At 39.1% G+C, this 25192-nt stretch overlaps 1 protein-coding gene across 6 annotated transcripts in view; it reads left to right on the plus strand.

Moving 5' to 3' along the window:
* Window positions 1-5355: 5355 nt before the first annotated feature.
* HERC2 (HECT and RLD domain containing E3 ubiquitin protein ligase 2) overlaps window positions 5356-25192 on the plus strand; it is a 264269-nt gene continuing 244432 nt past the window's right edge. For 5 of the 6 annotated variants that reach the window (XR_012376642.1, XM_073887396.1, XM_073887397.1 and 2 more), the window contains exons 1-3: window positions 5356-5456; window positions 6086-6188; window positions 17079-17193. Coding sequence is in view for 5 of the 6 variants with exons in the window: in XM_073887396.1 (XP_073743497.1) it covers window positions 6117-6188; window positions 17079-17193 (187 nt within the window). In the remaining variant the exon portion in view is untranslated. The remainder of the gene's footprint in view (window positions 5457-6085; window positions 6189-17078; window positions 17194-25192) is intronic. The other variant, XM_073887399.1, reaches the window with a different exon arrangement.

The following is a 25192-nucleotide window of genomic DNA, read 5'->3' on the forward strand; positions in this document are numbered from 1 at the left end:
TCATTCCAATATAGGAAGGTCAGGAAAATAAGGAGCCTGATGAGGAATTTCCATCACATAGGAGGAAACTGGGAAAATGTGAAGAATATGTTTCAATTATGAAGTTGTGAGCAACTGTGAACATACTACTGGGAGTGTACATATGGTGAAAACTGATGACTGACATGAAATTTGGCCAACTGATGGTCATTAGTAAACTCTGCAAGAGAATTCCAGTGAAGTGGTAGGAACAAAGCCTGACTGTTGTGCTTTAAGTAAGAGTAAGGTGAAATAGAGGTAGAAAGTGAGACCATTTGGAAAGGAATTTTGCTATTTTTAAAAAAATCAGAGAAGTGGGATGGCTTCTGTAAGGATATGTGGAGTTCAAAGGAACACGTTTAAAACTAGGATCCTGGGCATATTTGTAAGTTGGTAGGACAGATGCAGAAGAGAAGGAGACACTCATGGAAGGGTGGAGGGGAGGTGAGGCAAGGACTGGACTAATACCTGAGTGGCATCATTGATAGGTGAGGGGGTGGATCCAGAGCACTAGTAAGGAGATTGTCTACCCATAAGATATGGGAAGCTTTAGCCACAGTAATGGAAGGGAGGGGGAAAACTGCAGACAGTTATGGTGGCAATTTTCATGGTGAGAACACTTTCATCAGTTAGGGTGTTCCTGGCTGTGATAATATCTGCTTGTTAATTATTTCTAACTTCAATAAGTCTGGGGGTGGGTGGACACAAGATTGGGTCAATGGTGCATGTATAATTTCCAGGACCTCCTTCCATCCTTCCACTTTGTTGCCCCCCTACCCCTAGCTGTCTGGCTCTTCTTTCTTAGGCCTGTAGTATCCTTGGTGCCAAAAGGCTGTGTGGCACCAGGGGAAGGGAAAGTAGATATGGAGTAGATATGCAGTTGTGTGTTTCAGGGGTTCAGCCACACACTAAGTGAGTGGAGTGGATTCACCCAGCATTAAGGTTTGCCAGGATAGTACAATGGAGAGATAGAGGAATGTGATTAGAGATTATGGGCAGGCCATAAGCTGGGCTGCAAAATCAAACTTGGCAAAAAAGGAAAGTGAGGATGTGAGACAAGACTTCTAGAGGGGTTGAAGTTTGTTTGCATAATTACTAGAGGCAGTGAACTAAAAAGATAAGATGCAGTGATCAAAGAGTCAGAGGCTCACAATTGTGATCTTCAAGGTTATTTCATGAATGGAACAGACCACGGTGGTGAGTGGTTCAGGTGGAGCAGGAAGCAGGATGGTTAAAAGTAAGGCCATGAAGAACTGAGAGGCAGGGGCACTGAGCTGTGGTAGCGAAGGCCCTGAGAATGGGCCAGTGGTAGCTGTGGTAAAAAGGTCATCAGTGGAGTGCTTAAATCTTCAGTGGACATGGAAAGTGATGGATAGTACCATGGGTTATTGCAAACAGGATCAGAGAGTGGTATAATCTGATGTCAAGTGTTTCAAAGAAGTTCAGTTTTGTTTTAAGTGAAATGGGAGGAATAATGGTCTAAAAGTGGCAAGGATCCACTTCATGTCCTAAGATGTATGTATGTGGAAGAATAAAAAGTCACTGCTTTCCATAGGAGACTACAGATTTTTCATTAGAACAGTAACATGATAAGAATATGCCTGTAAACAGTCAGCAAAACCAAAATGCAACTTACCAAATGGAAGAAGATATTTGCAAATGACATTACAGATAAAGGGCTAGTATCCAAGATCTATAAAGAACTTATCAAACTCAACACCCAAAAAACAAAGAATCCAGTCAAGAAATGGGCAGAAGACATGAACAGACATTTCTCTAAAGAAATTTACAAATGGCCAACAGACACATGAAAAAATGCTCTACATCCTTTGGCATCGGGGAAATACAAATCAAAACCATAATGAGATAACACCTCACACCAGTCCAAATGGCTAAAATTAACAAGATGGGAAACAACAAATGTTGGCGAGCATGTGGAGAAAGGGGAACTGTCTTACACAGTTGGTGGTAATGCAAGCTGGTACAGCCACTCCGGAAAACAGTATGTGGTTCCTCAAAAAGTTAAAAATAGAGCTACCTTAGGACCCAGCAATTGGACTACTAGGAATTTACCCCAAAGATACAAATATAGTGATCCAAAGGGGCACCTGCACCCCAATGTTTATAGCAACAGTGTCCACAATAGCCAAACTATGGAAAGAGCCCAGATGTCCATCAACAGATGAATGGATAAAGATGTGCTATATATATATACATACACACAATGGAATATTACTCAGCCATCAGAAAGGATGAATTTTTAACCATTCACATGGACATGGATGGAACTGGAGGGTATTATGTGGAGTGAAATAAGTCAAACAGAGAAAGACAATTATCATATGGTTTCACTCATAGGTGTAATTTAAGAAACAGCACAGAGGATCATAGGGGCAGGGAAGGAAAACTAAATGGGAAGTCATCAGAGAGGGAGACAAACCATGAGAGACTCTTAACTATAGGAAACAAACTGAGGATTGCTAGAGGAGAGGTAGGTGGGGGGATGGGATAATTGGGTGATGGGCATTAAGGAGGGCACGTGATGTGATGAGCATTGGGTGTTATATGTAACTGATAAATTATTGAACACTACATCTGAAACTAATGATGTACTGTATGTTGGTTAATTGAATTTAAATAAAAAATTAAAAAAAAGAATATGCCTTTAAGTTCCACAGGGTTCAGGGGTAGGGGTTAGGAATAGATGAGAAATAGGGACCTAAGGATAAAGATAAGAGTGGGGATAAGAAATAAGATTAGGAATATACAAAACTAAATTTACTCATGCTTTCTGGGTTGTTGTTGCCAGTGCTTTTGGTGCCATATTTAAGAAATTATTGCTAAATCCAATGTCATAAAACTTGCCCTCCATGTATTCTTCTAAGAGTTTTATACTTGTAGGTCTTACGTTTAAGTTTGATCCATTTTGAGTTAATTTTTATATATGGTGAAATGTAAGTGTCCAACTTCATTTTGTGGAAATTCAGCTTTCCAAGCACTGTTTATTGAAAAGACCACCCTTTCACCATTGTATGGTGTTGGCACCCTTGGAAGAAATCAATTGACCAGATATATGAGCGTTTATTTCTGGGTTCTGGGTTTTATTCCATTGATCTACATGTCTACCCTTATGGAAGTACCACACTATTTTGTTTACCATAGTTTTGTAGTAAGTTTTATTATCAGAAAGTGTGAGTCCTCCAACTTTGTTCTTTTTCAAGACTGTTTTGGCTTGTATGTAGATTTTTACAGATGTTCATTAGCAAGCAAACTTACTAGTTTGCTCAGAGTTTTTATGAGATGTTGATTTTTGTCAAAAGCATTTTCTGCGTCTATTGAGATGATCTCATGGTGAATTACATTTAGCTTTGAATGTTAAACCAATCTTGAATTCTTGGGATAAACCCCAGTTATGATGTATTATCCTTTCTAATGTTGCTGGAATCCATTTGCAAAAACTTGGCTAAGAATTTTTATATATAATGTTCATGAAAGATATCGGTCTTAAGGTTTCTTGCAATGTCTTTTTCTGGTTTTGTTATCAGGGTAATGCTGTGGTTATATAATGAAAATTTTCACTCCTCTTTAATTTTCTGGGAGAGTTTATATAGAATTGGTGCTCTTTCTTTATTAAATATCTGGTAGAACCAGAATCTACCACGGAAACAATCTGGGCCTGGAGATTTCTTTTTTGGAAGGTTTTTAACTGTGAATTCAAATTTTAAAGTAGGTATAGTCCTGTTCAGGTTATGTATTTAATTTGGTAGTATACAACTTTTGTGGAATTAGTCCATTTCATATAAATTATCAAATTTGTATGTGTAGAATTTTCCTAGTATTATTTTACTCTCCTTTTGAAGATTTTACTTTTAAGTAATCTCTACACCAAGCTAGGGATGAAATTTACAACCCTGAGATTAAGAATCACATGCTCTACTGACCTAGCCAGCCAGGTGTCTCTCCCTTACTCTCTCTTTGAAGTCTGTGGGGTCTTTAGTGGTATCTTCTCTGGTATTCCTGATTTTGGTAACCTATGTGTTCTCTCTCTCTTTTTTTGGCAGGCTTATCAGATATTTTTCATCTTTTTTTAAAAAGGATTTATTTTAGAGAGAGAGCAGGGCGAGGCACAGAGGAAGAAGGAAAGAGACAATCTCAAGCCGACTCCCTGCTGAGTGGGGAGCCTGATGCGGGGTTTCTATCTCTGGACACTGAAATCTTGACCTGAGCCAAAATCAATAGTGGGATGTTTAACCACTGAGCTACCCAGGTGCCCTCTCCCTACCTTTTATCTTTTCAAAGCACTAGCTTTTAGTTTCAATGTTTTTCTGTTGTTTTTCCATTTTTCTTTATTTCTCTTCCTGTCTTATTTCCTCCCTCTTCTTGCTTTAGATTTATTACTTTTCTTTTTCTAGTTTCTTGAAATGGAAGCTTACATCCTTGATTTTAGACCTTCCTTTTCTAAGAAAAGCAGTTGTTATAAAATTTCACGTTCATCACTGTTTTAGTTGCATCCCATAAATCGTTATATTTTTATTCAGTTCAAATAGTTCTATTTCCCTTGAGAGTTCTTCTTTGACCTGTGGATTACCTAGAAGTGTACTGCTTAATTTCCAAGTGTTTGGAAATAGTCTTGCTATTTTTTATTTTTACTTTTGAGCGTGTAGCCCAAAGGTGGGGTTTGAACTCACCACCCTGAGTTCAAGACCTGAGTCAAGATCAAGAGGCTTAATCCACTGAGCCACCCAGGCGCCCCCTGTTATTTTTTACTGATTTGTAGTTTAATTCCATTATGGTCAGAGAACATACTTTATATGACTTCAATTGTTTAAAATTTCTTAAGATTTGTTTTATCGTGATACTAAAAGTTCTGATTTCCTTCTCCAAGTCCCCTTGCTACCAGCCGCTCCATGAATTCAGCCTAGGATTGCAGCTGCTTTCAGTGGGACAGACAGGAGGAGGCTCTAGCCGACTGGAGCCAACCTCGAGTCTCTTCTCCCCTGTACGTGTGCCCATGGCACACACCCTAGCCACTCTGTGCTGAAGCACCTCAGTCACCTCACGTTCTACCCCGCCCGCAGGTTTTTCGCCAGCGCTGTACGGAACCCGGGACAGGAGTGCCAGCATGAGGCGGAAATCCCGCCTCCCGGCGCCTGCGGTTGGCCCTGACCGCAAGGGGTGAACCCCAAGGAGGAAGATGAGCAGGATTGAACGAAGCAGGGGAGTAGGGAGGAAGGGCGAGAAGGCTCCTCTTCCCCATTGGCTGGTCCAGAGAGCAGCCTCTCTGTGATTGGCTGGCCGGTGGGGGCGGTAGTCCCGAGTCGGCCCGCCTCTCCGGTCGCGAGAGATACCGGGATCACCAGCGCCGGCCGAGCCAGCGGCGGCTTGGAGGCTGTGTCCGCACGCCGCGGGACTGAGGCGGTGGGGCCTTTGCGCGTCAGGTCCTCATCCCCGGGGGTGGCGAGGGCAGCTAGCCGCTAGGGCGGTGCGGGTCGGAACCCAGGGCACGGTCGGGCTGGGGCGCGGCGGGCGTTGGCGCGGCTGCCGGACCTGGGCCTGCGCGGACCGCCCGCGGCGCGCGTCTCGGGCTGCCTTTCCATTTCAAAGTGATTATTGTTTTGGATTTGTCCGCAGGCGTGACTTTTGATTAATTTGTTTCACGCACCACTATTGGTATGGGATAAAGCGGTAGATGCACGCTACTGTCATTTGTCGTTGAAATGTGGGCTTCCTGTCGTTCTGTGTGTTTACCTTTTGGATTTAAGGGAAGGGGATGACATTGTGATTTGGTCTCTTGTGACCGTCCATTCTCAAGGTCTCGCCGACGTAGTACAGAAACCAGGCGAATCCTGTGTGTGGCTCTTAACCTGTATTGGAAGTAGGCTTTTTCTTCCATCCTCCTCCCTGTCTCTCTCCATCTTTCTCTTCCTTTCTCCTCCTCTCCCTCCCCTCCCCCACCTGTTCTTCTCTCCCATCCTTCTGTTCTTTTTGCTGCATTAAACCTTGCGGGAGGGTCTTGGGAGAATTCTGAAAAGCTTTAGGTCTTCCAACATTTATGTTCTACTTGCAGGACTGACAACTGGGAGGAAACTGGCGGAAAGATGCCCTCTGATTCTTTCTGTTTGGCTGCCCAAACTCGACTTGACTCCAAATGGTTGAAAACAGATATACAGGTGGGGTTTTGACATGCTTTTTTCTTGGTGTGTTCCTGCCTCCATATTTAAATTTCTGGTTACGGCTTTATACAGGATGAGTACAAGGATGCAGATCGGATCTTGCCTATTAGAGAAGCAGGTTTATTTCCTATAATTTAAAATGCACCTTTATTGTATCAGTTTTTATAGATTGTGGCTACATTTTAGTTGCAGTTATGTGTAACTGCAAGAAACTTGAGATCTGTTTATGCAAACATTTTTTCTATTATTATTTTTAAGAGGTCTGTAGTATTCTTAACCTTGTTGACTGTTTTCCGGATAGTTTTGAGATGTTCAGTTAATGAGGGGAAGAAGTGACATGTAGTAATTTATTATGTCCTGCAGAAACTCACTCATTTTATGGGACCCTGTGTTTTTGTTTCTGGGGAGACAAGAGTTCAGTTGAGCTGTTTGTTTTTGTGACTGGTCTATTAAGAGGAGTGCTCAAGGTTTCACATAAAGAATGCATGAAACAAAATGTTGGCCTTAGACTCTCTAATGTTTTAATAATGCAATTGTAAGCTTGTCCAGAAATTAGCAAATAAATAATAGCAGTAATGTTTCTATAGACTTTTTTTTTTTTTTTTTTTACCCCAAGTTAGTTTTCTTTGCAAATGGTTTGGAAAAACTACTTTTGTAACTCCATATTAACAGCAAAAAGAAGTGTCTGAAATATTTTGTAGTATATATGGCTTTTTTTTCTCTTTCCTGAGGTTAACCATTTTAAGCATTTCTCAAGTAATCTACGTTTTTCAGTACAATCTTACATAGTGCATCACAGTTTATCAGGAGTCATGTATTCTATAAGCACTTGATTGTAGATACTTGTAGTGAAGTATTATAATCTCTCTTTACTTATTTATTTTAAGTGTTGAGTCCCAGTAGGTGTGAGAGCCAAGTGCTTAGAACTGTGTTGTGGATTTTGGGACAGTTATTAATGGGGTAATGTTAGATTAAAGCAAAAAGAATTGGGCCAAGAATTGGCATAGTAGTGACTCTTGGTTTGTTTTTGTTTAAACTTTGCTTTTTATTTAGCAATTCTGTTTGTTTTCCTTTGTCATTTTTTTTTTTAAAGCGTGGTCGGGGGAGGTGAGATGAGTAATTTCTTATTTCTGAAATCTTGAGATTTAGGCAAACTGATTTTAAGACTTCATTTTTTTATTAGTGTTTGTGTATTTTGCAGAACTTGTTGAAGTAAAGAACTTTATGAAGTTTTTCTTTTTAATCATAATTGAATAACTGTTTAATATGAGTTTTAGCATCTTGATCTAAAACCAGTTTAATGCTGAGTTGAGTGCCTATGATGAGTCAGGCAGATATACATAAAAGGAAACACCATTTATGCCTTAGAGTGCTTACTATTTTACTTTTGATTTATTTAGTGTAATATATAATGCTTAGCCCTTCTTAGACATTTCAGATACTAGTCAGAAGTCCTCCAAACTCATCCTAGGAACACATGAAGAGACCTAGGTTTTGGAGAGTGCCTCAGAAGGGAAAATGTGTTGTGGGTATTGAAGCTACTTAATATCATGAAAAAAATGATCGCTGACCTTGGTTTTACATAGTTTCTCCAGCATTGCTTATTAAATGTGAGGAACAAATGTCGTTTTACCCTAACAATTGACTTAGATTTAGTTTCACTCTTTGGAATCCTTCCTATAGACACACATTGCAGATGCAAGCCTTATACTGACAGCTTTTACCCTTACCCTATTCGGGATGTCTCTCCCAACTGGAGTGGGAAGTGTCCCATTCCTTAGGTAGGGCTTTTGTATTGGTAACAGAATTGAGACCTTGTTAATTAATATTATGTGGGGTAGAAACATGTTTCTTAGCCATAGGATTTAGCAAATCTATTTTCTGTGGCTATTTTTGTTTGAAATGCCTGTGAAGGTTTTAGTGACTTTAGAAAGGAAATATTTTTGGAGGCTGTGAAAACTTTTAATATGTGTATATTATAAAGAACACAGGCACTGATCCTAGGCTTTCTTGTTCATAGATGTTTAGGCCTACGATTTGTCAGGTCTAGGATGTTGCAACAAGCTGCCTTTAATAGAGTGCCAGTTATATGGAAGGCATATATGTGGTTTTTACATATATAATGCTTTTTACTTTTTACTTTTTCTTTTCTTTTTTTTTTAAAGATTTTATTTATTTATCTGACAGAGAGAGACAGCGGAAGAGGGAACACAAGCAGGGGAAGTGGGAGAGGAAGAAGCAGGCTCCCCGCTGAGCAGGGAGCCCAGTGTGATGTGGGGCTTGATCCCAGGACCATGACCTGAGCTGAAGACAGACACTTAACGACTGAGCCACCCAGGCGCCCTGCTTTTTACTTTTTCAACACTCTTTTCTGATTGTTGTGTGGAGTACCTTGAATTGCCATTTCCTTTGCAACTCTCTTGAAGAGGCAATAAAACATAGAGCTAAGAGATGTTAGCTACATAATCAGTACCATTCTTATATTTAAAGTAAAAGTCCTCTCTGATGTGTTTGGTTGTTTCTCAATGAACCAAAAAGTCAGTTAAGCAAAGGACCTATAAAAAAATGATACCTTAAAAGCTTTTTATTCTTAAATCATATATGCACATTTATTTGCTAGTTTTGATGTAAGGCTAAGGGTGTGTCTTTGAGCATGGCTCCAAGAATGGTGTTATCTTTTTCTTGCATAATCTGTACTCAGATGAATCTCCTACAGTTTCTATTTTTGGATACTTTGAAGTGGAGCATGAAATTAGATATGTATGATGCAATTTCTTTTAACTTTTTATTTTGAAATAATTTATAGAGTCACAGGAAGTTGCAAAGAAAGTAGAGAGGTCACTGTATACTCTTCACCCAGATTCCCCCATTGGTTACATCTTATGTAACTATAGTACAATATCAAAACCAGGAAATTGACATTGGTACAATTTGTGCATAGTTCTGTGCCAATTGTGTAATCACACCACAAAGATCTCCTTCCTCTTGCCCCTCTGTAGGTCACACCACCCTTCCCCCACCATCTCTGACCCCTGGCAGTCACTAATCTGTTTTCCATCTCTTTAATTTTGTCATTTTGAGAATGTCATGTGATATGTGATCTTTTAAGACTGGTTTTGTTCACAGTATAAGGCTGTTGAGGTCCATCAAAGTTGTTGAGTATATTAATAATTAAACTCAAATAATTTATTTGTCTCTTATTCTAATCAATTTAGAATGAGTAAAGATAAAAGTTAAATTTTAAAATTAAAATTATTAAATGTATATATTGTTACTTTATGCTTAGAATATCAGTAGATTAAAGAACATAGACGTGGGCGCCTGGGTGGCTCAGTTGGTTGAGCGACTGCCTTCGGCTCAGGTCATGATCTTGGAGTCCCGGGATCGAGTCCCACATCGGGCTCCCTGCTCAGCGGGGAGTCTGCTTCTCTCTCTGACCCTCTTCCCTCTCGTGCTATCTCTCATTCTCTCTCTCTCTAATAAATAAATTAAAAAAAAAATAACATAGACGTGATCATCTTGGTAAATTCTGTTTTCAGGTTTTCCAGTTGACAGATGAGATGTAGAAATAAAAGAATTTTGTAATACAGGTAACTTAATATTCATAATGACATCTGATTACTTTTTTGTCTGTAGGATAGGTAGCATAGCTCACTTTTTTATTCATGATTTGATTATTTGTATTTTCTCTATATTTTCATTAATCTTGTCAGGGCTTTAAACATTTTGTTAGTCTTTTTTAAAAAACTAACTTCTGGTTCTTAGAAAAGACTAATAATATTTATAAGGGAAAGATAAATATGAGGTTACCATCAGATTTGATAAGACTTTTTTGCAGAAGAAGATTCAGTAACATATTTATGGCTCCCAAGAAAAGAAAATGTGAGGCAAGGATGTTATGTTCTAGCAAAACTGACTTTTCAGGCAAAAGGACACAACTTTATCAATGCACAAATACTGTTCCCATGAGCTCTTCTTGAGGAAGTGAGCAGAGAAGGATCTTTAGATGACCAAATGACTGTAGATTGACATGAAGACTGATGGTGGTCATTGTACCTACAGTTATATGTGGAACCTAGAGTAAACGAGTTTTAAAAGGGAGAGAACATACTATATAATAGCTATCTGCTTAAACATGTTACTTTATGGTATAACTGTTATGCAGTGTCTAACCTATTAATCCTATGCATTGAAGTTTTCACCATGTTGTATTTTTCATCTCTAGGTGTTCCATATGGTTCCTTTTCATGTCTTCTGTTTCACTTGTCATCAGGTTCATATTTTCCTATTTGTGAGCATCTGGATGTATCTATAATGGAGTTTTTAATGTTCTTGTCTGCTAATTCCATCATCTCTATCACATCTGGATCTATTTCTTTTGATCACTCTGTTATTTCCATTGATTGATTGCTTTGGTCATGGGGTGTGTTCGCATGTCAGGTAATTTTTTATTGAATGCTGGACAATATTATGTTGTTCTGTGCTGGATTTTGTTTTATTTCTTTAAAGAGCATTAGTTTTGTCTGGCATTCATGTAAGTTTGTTGGGATCAATTTAATTTTTTCAAAGCTTGATCCTCAGGTTTGTTCAGGCTGATCTAGCACAACCTCTAGTCATGTACTAATTTATCTCTCTTACTAAGGCAGTATCCTTCTTAGGACTCTTCCAAGTGTTTGGTGTGATAGGAGGTCTATTTCATGTTGGTTGGTGGAAACACAAGCTTTTCTCAGACTGGGAATCATGGGGATTCTGCCTTTTTCTTTCTAGTGCTTCTTTCCCCAGCCTTGGTAGTTTTCTCAACCCACACCCAATTCAGTATTCAGCCCAAGACTCGGGATCCCCTCTGCCCATCTTTAGTGTTTACTCTTTCTCTGCAGATCCCCCTTCACCTGTATTCTTGTCATTTTAACCTCTTATAGCTGATCTGTCTCCTCAACTCAGCAAGACCTCTGGGCTCTGTTTGGGTTCCCCTTTCCTGTGCTGCATCCTGGAAGCTGCTTCTAAGCAGTAAGCTTGGGCAATTGTAGGGCTTCATTTGTTGCCCTTCTTAGGGATCATAGCTCTGGGCTGTTTGATATATTTTGTTTGCTTTTCTAGTTGATTATAGTGGAGAGGTAATTCTTAAAGAAGTTAATCTTTCATAGGCAGAAGAAGCACAGGCCTTCTCAATCTGCTTTTAATCTCATTCAGCATTCTTAATTATAAATAATGTATTTTTTGGTTCTAAAATTTTCATGGTTTTGTTTAAATGAATTTTATTGAGGTATAGTTATATTTAGTAAGATGCATCTATTTTAAATGTTTAGTTTCGAGTGTTTTGGTATTTTGTTTACCTACTATGTTCTAGTTTCCTTGACTGTGTCTCCCCTTCCCTCTTGGTTGACATCCAGCATGCCCATGGATGACCCTTCCACTTCAGTCTTGGATGTCATGTCACACAACAGGCTGTGCGTTATGGCTTCCCAGCTGTCTACCATGGAGCCAATGACATAGCCTACAAGGTGCTGGGAGAGCAGGAGTTAGCTCCCTATAGACTGAACATCCACCTCTTGGCAAGGACAGATAAGGGGACTGGTATTTTAATTCCTTTTCTTTTTATTCCCTCCTTGGACTGTTCCATGATTTCTTCTTACAAAACTTGTAGAAGAGTCCCACATGCCTAGTGAATGTGCCTAGTGGACAACCTGCTGTATCTCCTGTTCACTGTGGAGTATGGGCCAGTGCAGTAACATAGGAGTCAGCAAACTTTTTCTGTAAAGAGCAAGATAGTAAATATTTCTGTGAGCCATATGTTCTTTGTAACAACTACTTAACTCTGCCATTGTCATGCCATAGACAATACATAAACAACTCTGTCTGGGTTCTAATAAAGCTTTATAGATACTGAAGTTTGAATGTACAGACAATACATAAACAACTCTGTCTGGGTTCTAATAAAGCTTTATAGATACTGAAGTTTGAATGTCATCATTTTCATGTGTCACAAAATATTTTCCTTGATGATTTTTCAACCCTTGAAAAATGCAACAACCATTCTTAGCTCAGGGGCCATATTAAATCAGGTGGTGGGCCAGTTTTGGCCTGTGGGCTAGGCTTTAGTTTGCTTACCCATGTGGTAACATGTTGTATCTTGTGCTTCATGTGTTCCCTTCTCCCCCTTCCCCTGCCTCCCACTGCCCTGGGCTGGCATCTGCCAAATAAATCCATTGCTCAGGCTCTTCCTTTTAGGACAGAATCTGTGTCTATATTTCTGTTTTCTTTTTTTTTTTTTTAAAAGATTTATTTATTTATTTTGAGAGTGAGAATGAGAGAGAGAGAGAGAGTACATGAGAGGGGGGAGGGTTAGAGGGAGAAGCAGGCTCCTCGCTGAGCAGGGAGCCCGATGCGGGACTCGATCCCGGGACTCCAGGATCATGACCTGAGCCGAAGGCAGTCGCTTAACCAACTGAGCCACCCAGGCGCCCCTATATTTCTGTTTTCTGCATCCACTCTTGATTTGTTTCTGTATATTTTTTTTCATTTTTCTGTCACATAATCTTGCTTTATCCATTATTATTTTTGTTTGAGTTTCAGATACTATATATGAAAAATTATTGTGATCATTTGAGGCTCTGGGTGACGATTTCCCCTCTGGAGGGGATCTACCAATCACACAGCACTAGCAGTCCCAGGTCACTGCAGTGCAGTTGGGGGCTGAAATGATTCAAAATTGTGCTCCTTCCCTAGGAAGGCCATCTGCTTCTTCCTTACCACTGCCTACTTCTGGTGTGTGTGGCCCTTTGAAGTTTCATTCAAAGCATGGTGTGTTTAACAGGCCTTCCCCCCATGAGGACCCTGGCTCAAGCCTGTCTCTCAGCAGCTCTGCTCAGTTCTTGGTCTTAGTCCTGCTCACAGGATTGGCAGGTGCCTCTCAGGAAAGCAGCCTTAGGTTCTTTGGGCTGTACTCCTCTCTTGGGTCTCAGGCTTGCTATTCCTAACTGCCCGATGTCTTAAAACAGAGGTACTTTAAGTTTCTGTCTGCCCTCCCCAGTTGCTTAAGAAACCTTTTCTTAAAATTTTTTTGGTGTTGATACGTTGTCCTGTGTTTAACAGGTGCTTAGTAAGTATTTTTCTGCAAGGCTAGGAAAAAAAGCCAGATACCGTTACTTTAGTATCTGCAGGTATTTGAACAGATTACATATCAGACATGTTTTAAAGATAAGTAAAATAATTTTCTAAAAAAATTTTCTAACCTATAAGTTAATCAAAATGTCATTTAAGCATTCTGAATTAGTCATTTTATTTATTTTTTTAAGAGATTTTATTTTTAAGTAATTTCTACATCCAACATGGGGCTTGAACCTACAGCCCCAAGATCAAGTGTTGCACACTCTACTGATTGAGCCAGCCAGGCATCCCCTGAAGTAGTCATTTTAATAGATACTTTAAGGGTTGGCTTGCCCAATCCTGTTTAGTGTTCAAGTGTCAGTAGCATCAGTGTGGGGGACTCAGTGGTTCTCCCAGGCCTCTTCCCTGCATGTGTGGATGCATGTTGTGGTGTTGGTGAGAGGAGAACAAGCTTGGGAGTTAGGCTTTTTCCCAAATTCCACTTCTCATAGTCTCAGGGTTGTGTGATCCTGATCAAATAATTGAGCCTCTGAGTTTTAGTTTACTGTCCCTTACAACTGAGCATGTTAATACCCCTCTTACTGTCTGCTTTTCAGGGTGAAAATGACTTTACCTGCTATGTCATTTTAGAGGTGTGAAGTAAGAATGTGAGAACAATTTGGAAAAGGAACCTAAGACCAAGTAAACTAATTAGAAGCATCTGGATTCTGTCTAAAACAGTTAAAATTTAAAACCTGTATCATCACCCATTGGGTACTTTTTAATGTAAGTTAGCTATTTATGAAGACAAGGTAATAATAGACAGTTGTACAGATACTCTTAAAATGACAGATTGGTATTTCTTATTTCCTGTACAGGCTGTTCTTACAATGCTGTGATTATTTTTGATTTCCTGGCTTTCTCTTTGGGATTCTGTGCTTTCCTTCCATTGCCCTGGAATGCTTTCCTCTAGGCTTCATCTCTACCTTCCACAGCCTAGCTCTTTCATGCCCTCCTCCAGGGAAGCTTGCTTTGTTGCCTTAGTAATGTTCCTCTTTCCTCAAATCCTTTAAGATGCCCAGACCATTGTGCTTTAAATGGTGGTTACTCAGGTCCGTGGTTCATTTACATCTTTGTGTCTTCAGTCGTCCAGATACCCAATCTCCACCTTCCACACAGCTTCTGCCCTGCTTTTCTACCTCCTGACATGGTAGTAACAATTCTTGTTTCCACATAAACTGGGCTTCTTCCTTGGCTTATTCTTTAATTCATGTTTGTTTTTCTTTTTTATAGCTCTAAACACTGATGTTATTCAACCTGGACTGCATCCAAAAATACTGATGCAGTCACCTTGTGGGTAATCCCAGTGTGCTGTCAGGGTTGAGGATGTTGTTACTCTCTTTGGGCGTTGGCATTTCCTCCAGGCTGTGGTCTATATTTCATTTGCTCATGACTCCCAGATTTGAATCTCTAGTCCTGACACTCTGTTAAGATCTGGATTTGTATTTGCACTGTGTACGTGTGTGTGTGTATGTATGTACATATGTGGCTGTGCATATGAATGTACGCATGTGTGCGTGGGGAGAGGATCTCCATGCTCATGTTCATAGTGCAAATCTCAGTGGTTAATACCGAGCTAGTTCTCTTTCATCTGATTCTGTTCCCTACCTCCTTTTCACTTTTCACATCTGATCTGTCTCATTTGATCTGGAATGTCTTAAGTTCTTTCCTCATCTTACCTTAGGCTGTCACCCTTTTTTGGGGAGACTCTTGACAGAGGCTCCTACATTATTTTCTGTTTCTAGTTTCTTCCTCTGTCTCCATCCATTGCACTGATACTGAGTTATGCCTTAAGTTATGATCATTTATTCCCTGGACTACCTAAAGATGGCATGTAACTGCTGGAGCACAGCACACGTGGGGCTGTTTAGTCTAGCTCCTGTTTGCCTCCCATGCTTATGTGGTTGTGTAGGACCTGGACTGAACCCTAGCAGTATTAGCCCTCTTACCTGAATGAGCAAATGAGCCAAGCTTTTCCATTCCCTCATTAAAACGTAAGGGGTGCTGAATGTTTGTGGCTCGCTCTTTATTTTTCCCCTGCCAGTTGATACTTTTATCAAGAATCATGTTTTAGTTTTAAGTATGTTTATGGCAGTTATCTTGTTAGTGAGGTCAACAAATAAAATATGAGTGCTGAAAGAAAGCTGTTGCTTCTGTGAAAACTAAGTTGGATGCTGAAATGGTTTTCTTTTGCTATGTTACAAGTTACTAGCTGTAAATTTAGCAGCTTAAAACGATTCATGTTTATTCTCTTTCCCAGTTTCTGTGGGTCAGGAGTCTGGCCAATGCTTAGCTGGGTCCTCAGCTTTGGGTCTAATAGGCTGCATGCAGTCAGGGTGTTGGCCATGCTGTGCTCTCATCTGGGGTCTCATTGGGGTGCTCTTTGGCAGAATTTAGTTCCTTGCAGTTGGGGAACTGAGTCATGGGCTCCTTGATGCTGCCGCTCTGCATAGGTGGCTCATGGCAGCTCGCCTCTTCGTGACTGTAGAGAATGTCTCTTCTGGATGGCCCCATACTCTTAAGGGCTTTCACCTGATTAAGTAGGGCCCCAGGATAATCTTCCTTATGATAACTAGAAATCAACAGTTGTGGGACTTTAATTATATATGAGAAGTTCTTTCACCTTTGCCATAGATGGAAACAAAACCTGACAAGTACTGACAAGTGGGAGCATTTTTTTTTCTTTGAATATCACTGTGGACTTGTGTTTTTATTTACTTTGGCAGTCCACTGCAGTTATGTATTTTGATGCTCAAAATTGTTTTAAATTTGGCCAGTAGAGTCCCCATAAGGCCTTACACACCTTTTTTGGGGTACAAACACAAAATATTCCAGGCTCATTTTATTTGTCCTGACCCTGGAATCAGCCTTTTTTTCCCAAGAGCCCAGGTTTTGTTTCTGGGAAGTGAGACTTAAAAACTGATGTCTGGGTGCTGGGAGTACTCATTGCCCTCAGAATGTCTGTTATTCATTCTAGCTCCTTCCCAAGCAGATGTATTCAAATATAAATTTGTATTGAGATTTCCAATTCAATTTGTTCTTAAAAATATCCTTCATTTTTATCTCCTTTACACTTAAAACCTTTGTTGCTAGTAACACTAACATAACTGTTGTAAACATGTTTTATTTTATTAACATTGCTGTATCATACAATATATGAGATAGTTTTAAGATTTTAATATCAATACTATGATTATCAGTAAGACCAATGAGTAAAGCTTAAGATATTTTTCCTTTAGAGTATATTTGACTAAAGATGTATAATTGAAAAGGCCCCTGAAATACTTTCCTTTGTGATAAACATAGGTTAATTTGCTTGTTACCAGTTGTAGATTTTTCTTTTTTATGATTTAATTTTAATTTTTGAAGATGAAAATCATTTATATGTTTAGAAGTAAAAATATATAAAGTTTACTCAAAATCTTGCTTTCATTCATCTGTACTGCCATGTTCCCTTGTCACAGGTGTCTCTCCACAGGTAATCATCATTATTCGTTTCTGGTTTATCTTCCCAGAGCGCATGTGCGTGTCTTTTTTCTTGTATCTTATGCAGAAGTTAGCATTGTTTATATACTGTTATGCACTGTGCCTTTTTCACTTAACTGTATTTTTTGGGATGATTTTTATTAAATGTTGATGATTGAATAAATGAGAGGAAGTGAGATTTTTTTTGATCATATCATTCTTTAAGAGTTGCATTGTATGATCATTCTGTAAGTTTATGTTATTTATCATTACCAGCTTGCATTCACAAGAGATGGGCTCTGTGGCTTGTGGAATGAAATGGTTAAAGATGGAGAAATTGTATATACGGGGACAGAATTAAACCAGAATGGAGAGCTTCCTCCTAGAAAAGGTAAGGACCTCTTACTGGTAGTTTTCATTTTCTAAAGACCTTTATAAATCATATTTTATAGAAATTTTGGAATGTGCAATAGGAATAGGAGTATTTAAGCGTAACTCTTTGAAATTTTGTTTTCACTTTGGAGATTGTTGTCTACATTGTAGTTAACATTATGAGCTACCTGGATTTCATTGCTCTTTGTGAATGAAGGTCTTTTCATTGCAAAGCCATCTTGCAAAATATTAACCTTCCCAGTTAATATTTCTTCTTTTAAGTTTTATAATACATCTTGCCTTGGCTAACTATAAATAGTGATTATTATAAGATTGAGTGAAACAATTACTCCTGAAATTTTTCCTATATCACTCTCCTGTGGCAACATATAAAACACTTTTTGGAAGCCTTTGGCCTGTGGACTGGACTTGGCCCCTTATTTTATTTAATCTTGTATTTTTCACAGCGAAATACCAGTAAATACTGTTGTTTAGGCCTGTTGTTATGAAAAGTCAACAAGACTTTCAATGACAATTCAGTTGCTCTGGATTTTGGCCACAAATCAGAAACTGTTGAGCCTTTGAAAAGAAATGGATGCCTGTATCCACCCCAGACCTGTAGAATCTGAAAAGCCCCTCTTGAGATCTGTCGAAGTTTGTTGGTCCCGCTGTTTGAAAGTCATCATGGTGGATAAAAAAATTACTTTAGAAAGTGGTTCTTTTTCTCTTTGTAGAATGGAGATAGTATCCATTTGAAAATACCCTGGAAAACATTAGTATATTTTTTTGGTTATAACATCTAGTAGAGTTTTCTCTTTTTTCCCTGATATTTCATTGGTAAAATTTCCATACACCTAGAACAACTGAAATATCTACATAGTGAGCAGCTGCAAACCCACCCCCCAGATCCTACCACAAGTGTTTCTTTTCACTTGTTTATCTCAGGGCTTCCTGGATCTCTTCTGTCCATTGGTGCATCTTACCCAGCTCCCTCAGACATAGCATTTACTTGATTGAGTTCCGTTTAGTTTTTTGTCTTTAAGTAATATGTATGCATAATGAAATGCTTATATTTTAAGTTTACTGTTCCTCAAGTTTTGACAAATGTAACCTGTATAACCTAAACCTCTCTCAACATTATATCTCACTTAGAAAGTTCCCTTGGGCCCTTTCCTGGCCCATCCCTGACCCCGTTTTCCGGAGGCAACCACTGGTCTGATCTTTCTTTACTGTTGATTAGTTTTGCCTGTTCTACAACTTCATGTAAATGGAATCACGTAGTAGTGTCCTCTTTTGTGTCTGGCCTTTTTCACTTGGTAATGTTTTAGTAGTTTCAGTGGTTCATTATGTATGTTTTAAAAAGTTTTCCATCACTTCTTCCCAGTTCTCCAGTATTTGTTAATGAATTAAACGATGTTTCCCAAAATGTTTTTCATGAAACACTAGTTCTGAAAGATGCTCTGAGAAAAACTATTTAAATAAGGAAAAATTCAAAGTGTATTTCTTACTATAGTTGATGAGTATTTTTTCTTCTTTTGAAAATCATGTGGTTAGAAAGCAAAGCATAATTTTTTTTCTTGAAGATTTTTGTTTACTTGAGAGAGAGAGAGAAAGCATGAGACGGGGGAGGGTCAGAGGGAGAAGCTGACTCCCCGCTGAGCAGGGAGCCCGATGTGGGACTCGATCCTGCGACTCCAGGATCATGACCTGAGCTGAAGGCAGTCACTTAACCAACTGAGCCACCCAGGTGCCTGCAAAGCATAATTTCTTTTTATGTAGGTCCCATCTGAATAGTTTTTTGGGGTCATTTTTTGGGCATTCAGTAAGTTTCTATTTTTGGTGTGGCATGATGTGTGCTTTTTATTGTTAGAAAATACTTTTTTCATAGGGGGCTTTTTATATACCAAATTCCATTAGAAGACTATGTACATTATATGTTGGTGGTATTGTAGTTAATTGTGAGGAAAGTACAGATGAGAGTAGAATTTTCTTAGATACACAGTTTTCTTTCCTGTATTTTCAGAGATTACTTTCTTTGGGAAAGGATTGGTTTCTTTCTTCCACAAACAACCATCCTAGGATGGGTTTTTATTGTTAAGCTCGCTCCTTTAGTGGCTTATTTCTGGGAAATAGTGGCTTCTAATAATTTCTGCTTCCCCTGAGATAAGCTTTCTTATTTTCTTTTGTAACCACATGTAGAGTTTACTGGCCCTGCTGATGAGGAAAGAAAGCTGTCTTTCTTTTTTAGTAGTACGGTAGTACGGTTTTGTGTTTATTTTTGGGGGCCTACTGCACAAAAAAACAGACTGGATTATAGTCTTATACTTTTTCAAGTGAATGTTTCTATTAACACCCCATTTCCCTAAACTGGGTGGCTCATTTGGTTAAGCATCTGCCTTTGGCTCAGGTCATGATCCCAGAGTCCTGGGATCGAGCCCCGCATCGGGCTCCCTGCTCAGTGGGAAGCCTCCTTCTCCCTCTCTCCCCTGCTCGGGCTCTATCTCTTGCTATCTCTCTCTCTCTCTCTCAGATAAATAAAATCTTTTTTTTTTTTTTTTTAAAAACACTCCATTTAAGGTTGTTTGTATTTATTATTTTGAGGGAAGGTACAGGAGGGAATATAGTATATAAAAAAAGGAAAGCCAAAGAAGGTACTAAAAGATATGCCAAGTTTATTTTTTATTTTTGTCTAGGGCTGACCTTGTATGAAGAATTTAAGCATGAGCTGTTTCATTTATTATAAACCTTTTCAGTCTATGCAGATAGTAGAAATAATATTACCCAGTACTTTGCTTAGCTCTTATATCTTTTCTTGAAAGTATTTTCTCATTATTTCCCTTAATCCTCAACTCTACCAAGAGATAGAAGCCACAATTTGCACAAGTAACAGGGGCAGAGCTGGAAATTGAAGCCAGGCCTCTTGAGAAAGTTTCATTGCTATTTCTCTTGTACTACAAATGTAATTTACTGACATCAGGATCAACGTTTTGTAGTTCTGTGGAGCTTATGACTTCATACCGTATAAAAGTGTTGTAATTGTTTTGAAGTTTTTGTATGTGTGTGGTGTCTAGTCTATACTCTTTATGTGTTTTAATTTTAAGAGTTTAGAGAAAGTTTTTGATTTTTTTTTTCTTTTTGGAACATGAATGTTTCCGTTATATTCTGTGCTGACTGGCAGCTTTCCAGCTGGTTTTATAGCTTTTCCTTGGAGGTTGTAAAAAAGCATTAAATGTGGACTTTCTCTCACAGTAGGTCATGATTATTTGGGCAGAAAAAGGCACCCATATGCCAGGGTGTGTAACAGAGGACAAAAACCCTGTGATGTTACCCACATGCAGGGTGGGAGCATTTTAGGTATGGAGTGTTGGTTGAAGTTTGAGCAATGTTACAGAGACCCGGTCTGGGCTCAAGGGACAGTGGTGTTTGGGGTCATACAAGAGAAGTGGGCACTGGCCTCCAAGTGGAGAACTGTGGAAAACAGAACTGGGAGTGGGTGTGCAGGGGTGACAGGGAGCAGTGAACAGTGAGCAGAGAGCAGGAAGCAGCAGGGGTTGTGCCAGACTGGAGTGAAATGTACTCTTTCACGTGCCCTATGGCATCTAAATCCTGGGAAGTATGTCTCTTCGTGCAGTGGACACATTCCCCAGGTGACATGTTTATACCCTGAAGTTTGAAAGCCACTGCACCGAGGGCCACGAATATTAGGAAAATTAATCAAGACTCTCTCCTGCAGTGGGAACTCAAAGAATTAAATCTTGAATCCCTAGCCCAAGGGTTCTCAATCTTTGTTGTTCATTAGAATCACCTGGAGGGCTTGCTTAGACACCCATGGCTGTCGCCACCTCCAGAGTCTCTGATTCCTTAGAGTTGTGATGGGGCCTGGGAATTTGCATTTCTAACACATTTCCAAGTCCTGCTGATGAGGCTTCCTTTTCAAAGACTGTGTCATGTTGTTTATACAGGCACAGTCTATTGCACTGGGAGTTAGAGATGTAGAGGAAAGGAAAACCTCCTCATGAGGCTTTCCTTATTTTAGGAAATAAGACTATTAAAAAAAACCCAACCATATTCCAAAGCAATTAGATTTCCCTCATAATTTTATTCTGTCCTCCATAATTAATTCTTGTTGCTTTGGATCTTGAGTCCTTGATGGAGGGCTTAACCCATCTCTGGGAGTCTGCCTGGTGTGTACTGGAAGGGGTGGTGTCAGCTTCTGCTGGAGTCTGTTCCCTACAGGGTTGGTAGTTCCGCTGAGGCTCTGTGTTTGTTCTTGTTTGTTAAAGACCCATTTTTGGCCTTCAACTTTGGAAGGAAGCAGATAAGACATAAAGCTCTGGTTAATTAATTATACTTAGCAACAGTATCAGAATGGACAGGACTAAAATTCTTGGCAGGGTGGGCTTCATGGCTGTGTATAAGGATTTGGTTATTGTCCACCTTGGGGGTTAGAACATAGCAAGGCAGTGAGGCATGGTTGCATCTCTAGGGCCTCTCACCGTCCTGGGAACTGTAGAGTGTGTGTTTACATAACATTCTGCTTGTATGTAATTAATCTAGGCACCTTAATTTTCTCTTTTTGATTTGCTAGCTCTTCCCATATTATGGGCCTAGAGCATAGGGAAACTTTAATGGTAGTGGTGAGCTAATGAAGAAATAAGGAACATCCCAACTCTACCTAATTTAATGATCAGCCTTCCTCCTGCTTGTGAGCATTTCATCATGAGTTCCGTGATGTGGGAGCCCATGTTTGTTATTCTGGTGATCTGGAAAGTGCCAAAGACCATTTGGTTGTAAAAACACCTTGATGATTTTTTAGTTCAAAATTTAGAGTCTGACCCTGGGAAGATGGTATCAAACAGCTTCCAGGGGAGGCTGACCTGGGCTTGAAAGAGAGTGGCTATACTGTGACTTTTCCAGGCTGGCATGAAAAAGTGGTTACAGAGAGGAAGGCCAGTCTGGTAGTAAAAGGCTCACAGTTTTGTTTATTGATCAACTTTGTGAATTCTGACACATTTTTGCAGGTTTTGTAAACCAAGGCAGATAAAGTTCACTTTCCCTGGAATCTTGTACATTTTACTGTATCTGCTCACTTGGCCCTTACCATCTTCTTTCTGTTCTGGTATAACTAGATATTTTTCTTTAAGACAAAAATGCTATCTTTTTTCCTTGATAGAAACATTCATCATCTTGCATATATATTTATATTTCTCTGCCACATTCTTTCTGGTTTAATCTCAATTATCCATATTACTTACAACTTTTATCCAAATTAAGTAACTTCTAATTCAGATAGTGTTTTTTTCTGACATCAAATACGTTTTTCCACACCAGTTCTGTAATTCTCCTACACCAACTGTGTGTCTAGGAATTCAGTTCAATTCTGACAATTACTAGTTAGCGCAGGCCCTGTGAATTAAGGTCTCAGTGCTACAAGACTGCCTTCACTTTAGATGCCAAATGGGATTTCCAGACTTCTCACATTTTTGCCTGGCTGACTACAAATTCAGGGGTTCTGCAACTCCCCTCAGGTTCAATAATTCTCTAGAACCAGTCACAGAATGCAGGAAAACACTTTACTTATGTTTATTGGGCTATTATAAAGGATACAACTCAGGAACAGGCAAATGGAAAAGATGCATAGAGCAAGGAATAGGGGAAGGGACTTAGAGCTTCTCTGCCCTCTCTTGGTCCCCCTACTCCCTCAGCACATCTGAGTGTCCACCAACCTGGAAACTCCCCAGTCTTATAGTTTAAGAGTTTCTATAATTTAATCTCCAGCCTGCTTCCCCTCTTGGAGGTCAGGAGGTAGGGCTGACAGCTCTTACTGTCTAATCACTGGTCCTTTTGGTGACCAGCCCACACTGAGGTTATCTAGTGGCCCTACCCCGAGCCAGCTCATTAGTATAAACTCTGGTGTGGTGGAAAGGGGTTTGTTAAGAATAACAAAAGACATGCCTATCCTCGGTTAATTCCAAGGGTTTTAGGAGCTCTGAGACCAAATATATATTTTTATTATACCATAGATAAAAAAAAGTGGGAAGTAGGTGTTAGAGCATTTTAGCAGAGCTCTGGAGTCTACCTTATAAGACCCCCCCAATTTTGCATATTTAATGAGCAAAAAAAGTTGCAAAGTTGGGGGTGCTTGGGTGACTCAGTCGGTTAAGTGGCTGTCTCTTGATTTTGGCTCAGGTCATGATCTCAGGGTCCTGGGATCAAACCCCACATTAGGCTCAGTGCCAGGCCGGGAGTCTGCTTGAGGATTCTGTCTCCCTCTCCCCCTTTTCCTGCTTGTGTGCTCTCACTCTTTCAAATAAATAAATCTTTAAAAAAAAAAGTTGTAAAGTTGTTTTTGCATCCTGCCATTGTAGTAGCAATCTGAGAGAAAAATATGTGTGCTTGTATTTATTAACCTGTGCTTGGTGGCGGATGACCTAGAATTCTTTCTTGGCATTTGTTCAGGGGTTCACAGATTAGCTATTGATTAAATCAATTTAATATTGGGACAAGTGTCTCTAAGTTAATGAAAGAATTGAATATTGTTTTTAAGCTAATACACTACAGAACAACATAATTTTTGTCGATAGAAGTTTGTCAGATTTTTATATTAATTCAATTAGAGTGAGTCAATAATCTTACATTTTCACAATCTTAAAAATGTGGAAGTCATGTTAGGTTACCTGATGAGTAAAACTTGCATAGGAGATTTAGAAAAAGTCAGATTAACTAGACCCTCCTTAAGAAAACAAACCCAAGGTTTAGAAAACTTATATGCTCTGTTGTATGCCATTGTGGTAGCACATCAGGGAATGGAATTAGAGCTGTTTTTAAGCAGAATTAATCCAGTCAGTCTGATTTCTGCAGGGGTCCACCGGGATTATGTGAATTTGAATTCTGTGTGTAAAGGTGCTTCTAATTTAGTAGTTTCTAAGAGATTTTTTCTTTTCCTCAGCTTTATTGAAATATAATTGATATATTAAAATCGTGTAAGTTAATAAGGTGTACAGTGTGATGATTTGAATGCCCACATACATCGTGAAATGATTACCCCAATAAAGGTTGCTTAACACCTCAATCACATAATTATTGTATTTTTGTGTGTGATGAGGACATTTAATCTTTATTCTCTTGGCAACTTTCAAGTATATACAACTTTTTTGTTAACCATTGTCACTATGGTATACATTAGATCCCCAGAACTGATTCCTATTGTAACTGCAAGTTTGTACCCTTTGACTAACAGCATCTCCTCGTTTACCCCACTCCTGCAGCCCCTGGCCTCCACCAATCTATTCCCTGTGAGTTTGGATTTTCTAGATTCTACATATAAGTGGATCATACAGTGCTTGTCTTTCTCTGACTTATTTCACTTAGCATAATGTTCTAATCATCCATTGTTGTAAATGGCAGGATTTCCTTTTTTATGGCTGAGATAATATTCCATTGTGTGTGTGACACACCACATCTTTATCCATTCATCTGTTGACACACTCTTAGGTTGTTTCCATTTCTTGGCTATTGTGAATAATGCTGCAATGAAATATGGGGGTAGAGATATCTGTTTGAATTAGTCCATTTCCTTCAGATATATACACCCAGGAGTGGGATTGCTGGATCATATGGTAGTTCTGTTTTTAGTTTTTTTGAGGAACTTCCATGCTGTTTTCCACAGTGGCTGTACCAATTTACATTCCCACAAACAGTGCACAGTGTTTTCATTTCTGAGAGATATTTTTTTTTTCCTCCTTAAAATGTTGGCTACTATTTAAAGTATCAGAAGTTTCTCTCTTTATTTTCTGTGGATTCTTGATTTCCATTTTATTAGATTATATAAGCCTTTATTACTTCTTTTAAATGAATCAGAATAGGAGTACCACTAGATTTAAAAGACTTCATGGTTAATAATTCCTTGCAGAGGTAAGAAAATATACATACACAGTGAAGGGTACTTATAGTGGGTTTTTTTTTTTTAATTTTTTTATTGTTATGTTAATCACCATATATTACATCATTAGTTTTTG

This window comes from Callorhinus ursinus, unplaced genomic scaffold (genome assembly GCF_003265705.2).
Source record: "Callorhinus ursinus isolate GAN/ISIS: 27379988/994484 unplaced genomic scaffold, GSC_fseal_2.0 scaffold78, whole genome shotgun sequence".
NCBI lineage: Eukaryota > Metazoa > Chordata > Mammalia > Carnivora > Otariidae > Callorhinus > Callorhinus ursinus.